Genomic DNA, 6001 nt, shown 5'->3' with positions numbered 1-6001 from the left:
CCAGCGTTGCACTGAGAAGTATCTCATATGATGAGCTCAGCAGATGCGCCGTTCCACCAGGTGTTTGCTAATTGCTTCTGGCTAGTCTGAAGGAGCTGAGTGGGGGAGACATGAGGGAGGGCTGCTCTGTGAGACTGAAGCTTGAAAACTGCAGCTCTGAGGAGGTGCTTCGTCCTTGAAGGCGGAGCTAGATTCCCCCCAGGCGTTTTGAACAGCTGAATGGTTGCCGTGGAGTTTATAGGATTTTTCAAACATGCATGAAAGAATCAAAGCAACACTCCAGGTATTTTTTTTTTTTTATGAGGAAATAACATAACAACATAACGTTGATTTTATATTTAAAATCTTGAACTATCCCCTTAATGTTCTGTTTGAACTGAACTGGGAACAGAGTGTGTGTGTGTGTGTGTGTGTGTGTGTGTGTGTGTGTGTGTGTGTGTGTGTGTGTGTGTGTGTGTGTGTGTGTGTGTGTGTGTGTGTGTGTTACTTTTATCAAGACTGGCAGAAATACGTGTGAGAAAGTCAAATTGTCTTAATTGGCCTTTCATAATACAAGGAGAGCAAGCCTAATTAACCACGCCGTGTGAGTGTCATTGAACGTCACACCGCGGTCGCCGCCGCTGTCTCTTTAATAAAAAGTTCAACGTCGAGAGAAAAGTCTGCGAGAGAGCGAGTCCAAAATGGATCTGAAGGAGCTGGCTGCGAACGCGTTGGCCCAGAATAAGAAAGCGGCTCTTCTGGTCGGCGCAGCCGGAGCCGCACTTCTGGGATTTGGACTCGGATATAAATACATGCGAAAGCCAGAAAAAGCCGTTCGCGTGGGCGTAGTGTCGCAGATCCTCATTCACCCTCTCAAGTCGGGCAAAGCGGTGCCTGTGAGCGTCGCAGAATGCCAGAAAATGGGGCTGAAGGCTGGAGAGTTGGAGGATCGGTGAGTGTGGCTACACCAGCAGGTTTTTTATTTTTATTATTTATTTTTATTTCAATCTGTTAGTAATGTCAGCTGTCACGGTTTTACTCGGACACTCAGGAGAAAGTGGTTCGAGTTGTGCAGAAACACAAACATGCAATAAAAACCCGTGATGACGGCGATGCTGGATAAAAAGCAATAACCAAAAATAAACACGGAAAACGTGTTTGTGTAGATCTACGGTTCTGTTTGCGGACCGCAGATCAGTTGGGCCTGAGAGGAGGTGTTGGTCATTAATGTGCAGCTTGAACTTTGAACTCCTCTACAGGTCAGAGCCTTATCTCCGCATAACATTGCTTTTGATGCTATCATTAATGTTTATTTAGGCTAATTGTTCATTTCACTTTCACATTTCGTTACGTTACTCCAAGATAAAGACGTGCATGTCTGTGAAGCAGATTGACGAGAATCCGCTTTCCAAAAATGTTTTGGAAATGAAAATCTGAAAAGTGTGGAAGGCATTTTGCGCTCCAGCACAGTCTTAACGGAAACATCCAAGACAGACTCTTATGTAACCAGTGCAGGTTCTTGTTTGTGCAAGTTCAGAGTGCGGAAGTTCTCATCGCCCGAGTTTTGGAGTTGATCCAGATATGCTGATTGTTGCAGCTGTGAAAGGTCCACCTGTGTGTATGTTTGTGTGTGTGTGTGTTTTCAGACACTGGCTGGTGGTGACGGAGGAAGGCAACATGGTGACGGCCAGACAGGAGCCCCGTCTGGTCCTGGTGTCCCTGTCCTGCCAGGGCGGCTACGCTGCTTTGAATGGACCAGACATGGAGGAGCTGAAGTTCCCAGTGAAACAGCCTGAGAATCACATCCTCGACTGCAGGTTTCATGTCCTCCACAGTTTAGCTGCAAATTTAAAAACAAAAAAATCTCCAATCCTCCAGAATTTTCCCCTTTCTTTCCTACCAATCCCAGAAGCACACACAGTAAAGAGTGCCAAGTTACAATAAATAAATGACATGAAATAATTATTTAAATGTGTCATTTAAAAAAAAAAAAACTGTGAATAAATACAGAAGTAATTTATTGGATATATAATCAATTATTTGTGCCTCTATTTAATGTATTGATTTCATTTTAAAAACTAGATACAATAAATGATTTTATGTTCTGGAGCTAAAGCACATCATGAATTAATTTGAACTGTCCCAGTCAGCCATCAAACTCAGTGGGCAAGACTATAGCAGACCCTGACATCTGATTGGCTGCTTCAGACAGGAAGTCAAGACGATTCCTTCCACGTTTGTTAAAACCCTGAGGTCAAATCATGAAATAATCTCCACATTTTACTTTGTAAATAATCTCTATATTTTATTTTGTATTAAAGTAGGTTTCACACTCTGCTCCTTTTCACGGCGGTCCTTACAATGTACTCATTTGAAAGTTGTTTTCTTGCTTTGCAGAGTGTTTAGCAAGGACATTCAGGGCAGGGACTGCGGCGACAAGGCGTCCCATTGGCTCACCACTTTCCTTGGAGGCGAGAAAACGTTTCGTTTGGTGCATTATGAGCCTCACATGAAGCCAAGGAGGCCGGCTGAGAGCGAGCCTCTTTTCCCCCAGTTTGAGGTAGCCATTAAACGCTGCTGCTGAGTTCAATTCCCAGATATTACAGGGTGTTCTTACACCTGGTAGTCCAGTATACCTGGTTCGATTGGGGACTAAATTGGCAGCATTTGCTAAATTTTTAGCTGGAGCGGTTTTCTGTGTCAAACCTGCGGAGATGCACCGATCCGATATTAATATCTGTATCGGTCCCAATATGGAAAAAAAATCCTAGATCGGGTATCGGTGATAATGTGCCTAATCCATAGGGGCGGTTCTATTCATTCTAGTTCTAGGTTTGTGCTCTGAGCGATGTCATGCTTTAATATTTTAAATTATATTTAGAATTCCTAATTGCACTTTCAGAACCATTTGAAAGAAGTTGCATGTTTTACATGTATAGTTTTTTTTTCGGTTCCTTTATTTATTTATTTATTTTACATTGGCTGTTCTCCAGATTTTACTGACAGAACAAATTAAAATTGTTTTTACATGTTCAAGCTTGTGAAGCTGTTGGTGTATTTAAGTGTGCTGTACTGGTGCAGAGTTATCAAGTAAATTTGTAATTCAACACATTTATGTCTGTGCTTAACAAAAAAAGAAACATTTTAAGTCAACTCGGCACTGCTTTTTTGAATTGGATCGCTACCGGCCGATACCAGATCTCAGATATCGGTATCAGAAGTGAAAAAAGTCGGATCGGTGCGTCCCTACGTCGGAGTTTGATTACGCGTTCACACCTCCCCAAACTAACCAAACTTTCCAGATGAATAAACCCGAGTTTGACTAAACAGCACTGGTGTGAATGCACCCTGAATCTACTTCACCTCCTGAAAATATTAGTTATTGGGATTTAAAACCTTTCATCCAGAAGGTGGCGTACCCAGATTATGGGCCCATCATGCTGCTGTCTGAGGCATCTGTTAAGGATCTCAGCAGCAAACTGGACCAGGAGGTCACCACGGAGCGCTTCCGCCCGAGCATTGTGATCGGCGACTGCGAGCCGTTCGATGAGGTGTGTTGGTTAGTTGGACAAAAAAAAAAAAAAAAAAAGCTATAAAACATCTTTAAAAAAAAAAAAAAAAAAACTGATTTAACGTCTTTGCTGTACATGTATTTGTTATTTTATCTCCTGCTGCCTGGATAAATTCTCACTCGTCTGTTTGTTTCTGACTAATATCTCGCCCTTTTCAAGGCGAACAGCAGGGACTAAATTTATCTCCAACTGCTTTGCTTTTTCAGGATTCTTGGGAAGAGATCCAGATTGGCAGCGTGAGGCTGCAGCGTGTAATGTCATGTGGAAGGTAACGCGGTTGGACGCTTCGCACAAGAACCTCCTCATTTGCCGACAAAGCCAGCTGCAAACGAGCAACAGTTTGATGAAAATGGAGGCAAACTCACCTGCAATCGGTTTTTATGTTTTTTGTTTCTGTTTTTTGTATTGTTTCCAGGTGCATTTTGACCACAGTTGACCCAGAGACGGGTGTGATGAGCAGGAAAGAGCCTCTGGAAACTCTGAAAAGGTGACTGTACTGTGTTTTGCAGCTTGGATTGTGCTATGAGGATTAAACACTTGACAGCTTGTAATTGGTGGCAGTATGGGATTTAATCCCACTCTCCTTATGTTGGAGGGTGGTACATGAACTGGGATTTTAGTGATACTTTACTAAGAAAGTTTTCAAGAAAAGCTTTTATTAGAAGCTGACCCTTGCAGTGTTGCAAGACTGCTCCTTTTTTAAAATCACGCTGTGATCGATCTGCTTTAATCACAGCTCCTCTGCCGCAAACCGTGCCAGCTGACATTCAGATCGCTCTTACAGGCGCTAATTTTTTCTTTGTTTTGTTTCCTAACAACCGGCTATTAATAGTTGCACACTAGTAGAGTTGCCAGAAACAACCAAAGGAAACGGTTAAACAATTTTACTTTTAGTTTTGTGTTTTTTTTTCCTGTTCAACACTTGAGGAAAGTTGGTTGCAATCTACAGCTTTGCCACTAGATGGCTCCAGATCCTTCCACATTGCTTTTTTTTTGCTCTCCGCTGACATTAATATAATTTTCCCTATTGAAAGCTACTCTAGTATCATGGTGTATAATTGTTTATAAGTCTGTCTTCAAGCAGCTGTTCAGTTTTTCTTAGCAACTCAACTAAACAACCTGAGTCAGATTGGATGAAAACCATCTGTGAACATCAATTTTCAAATCTGAACATTGAAATTTGATGAGGTCACGCTAACGCATTTAACCCCTTAAGTGGCAGTACCAAAATCACCAAAAACATCTGACAAGGCATACCCAAATTAAATCAGTTGCTGTTCTTGAACAATTTGGAGTACATGCAAAAGCTTGGTCTCTTTATGAAGATGACAAGCTAAATTTTCTATTTTTTCAGTCAAAAGTACTTCAACTGTAAGTAGTTTGTAGCTATTAAGTTTATAACACAAAAGAAATTGAAAAATTTTGCTTCACCCAGATTTTTCATTTTTATTTCTACATAAATAGACAAGACCATGGCCTCGGATTTGGAGGCATTGATCTTGAGCCAGAAAAGGGTAGAGTGCCTTCTCCGGGTCAGAGGGGTCGTCCTGCCCCAAGTGGAGGAGTTTAAGTATCTTGGGATCTTGTTCACGAATGGGGGAAGAAAGGAGCGGGAGATCGGCAGGCAGATTGGGGCAGCGTCTGCCGTAAAGCGGGCGCTGTACCGGTCCATCGTGGTGAAGAGAGCCGAGTCAAAAAGCGAAGCTCTCGATTTATAGGTCGATACATCAAGTGTTGAATGTATGGACTGGGTTTATCAAGTAAAAAAAAAAAAGTTTGTAAAACCTTAAAACGGTCTTTTTACAGTGCAGCGTAGCCTGACGAGAAATTCTTTCCACAGCTATCGACTGTGTAAGCCATCAGAGAAGCACATCTACAAAAAGGCTCCGCTGTTCGGGCAGCTGCACACCGTCAAGAAGACGGGCGTCCTACATGTTGGCGCCGAGGTCTACAAGATCACCAGCTAAACGCATAAATGTCAGATCCAGCCGGAGAAGTGTTTTGATATTAGCACATTGGACATGTCCGCGCAAACCGGAGCATATCAGTACAGAACGTGCTAATAAGAGGTAGATCTAAATTCAATTTTGTAGCATAAAAACTACTTTTTAAGTGGCAGTCATAGATAAGGTCATGGAGAAGCTGTAACTGTATTTTTTTTTTCCTGTAATCTGTTTTCTGTTACCTTAAACTTAATCTGAATCCCAATCACAGCTGAAACGTGAATAAAGAGCATTCTTATCACTTGCCCATTGCGTCTACTTATTGATAATTTTGACGATACGTTATCCTGATAACGCTTTACTTCGTACGGAGGGTCTGGTCTCTAGGCTTTTGAGAAACGATTGTTTCCTTAAGGCATGGACTTTGTTGGAGTTTAAAATTTTGCCCAGTTGCTACTTTAGTGTGTTAGTTTCATGTTATGGAGCTTTACAGAAATGGCCTGCATT

General features: G+C 42.0%; 1 protein-coding gene across 2 annotated transcripts; it reads left to right on the top strand.

Moving 5' to 3' along the window:
* Positions 1–572: 572 nt before the first annotated feature.
* Positions 573–5800, top strand: marc1 (mitochondrial amidoxime reducing component 1). 2 transcript variants are annotated; one of them, XM_008398857.3, is made up of 7 exons: positions 573–931; positions 1626–1796; positions 2377–2539; positions 3390–3530; positions 3758–3819; positions 3967–4038; positions 5392–5800. In XM_008398857.3, the coding sequence occupies exons 1-7, from the start codon at positions 681–683 to the stop codon at positions 5516–5518; spliced, it is 987 nt and encodes a 328-aa protein (XP_008397079.1). In that variant the 5' UTR covers positions 573–680; the 3' UTR covers positions 5519–5800. The 2 variants fall into 2 exon arrangements, with proteins under 2 accessions (XP_008397079.1, XP_008397078.1); XM_008398856.3 differs by having other exon boundaries at positions 578–931; positions 3387–3530.
* Positions 5801–6001: the final 201 nt, after the last annotated feature.

Source organism: Poecilia reticulata, chromosome 22 (assembly GCF_904066995.2).
Source record: "Poecilia reticulata chromosome 22, P_reticulata-male-v2, whole genome shotgun sequence".
In the NCBI taxonomy this organism is placed as follows: Eukaryota; Metazoa; Chordata; class Actinopteri; order Cyprinodontiformes; family Poeciliidae; genus Poecilia; species Poecilia reticulata.
This window is presented reverse-complemented; position numbering and strand designations above follow the sequence as displayed.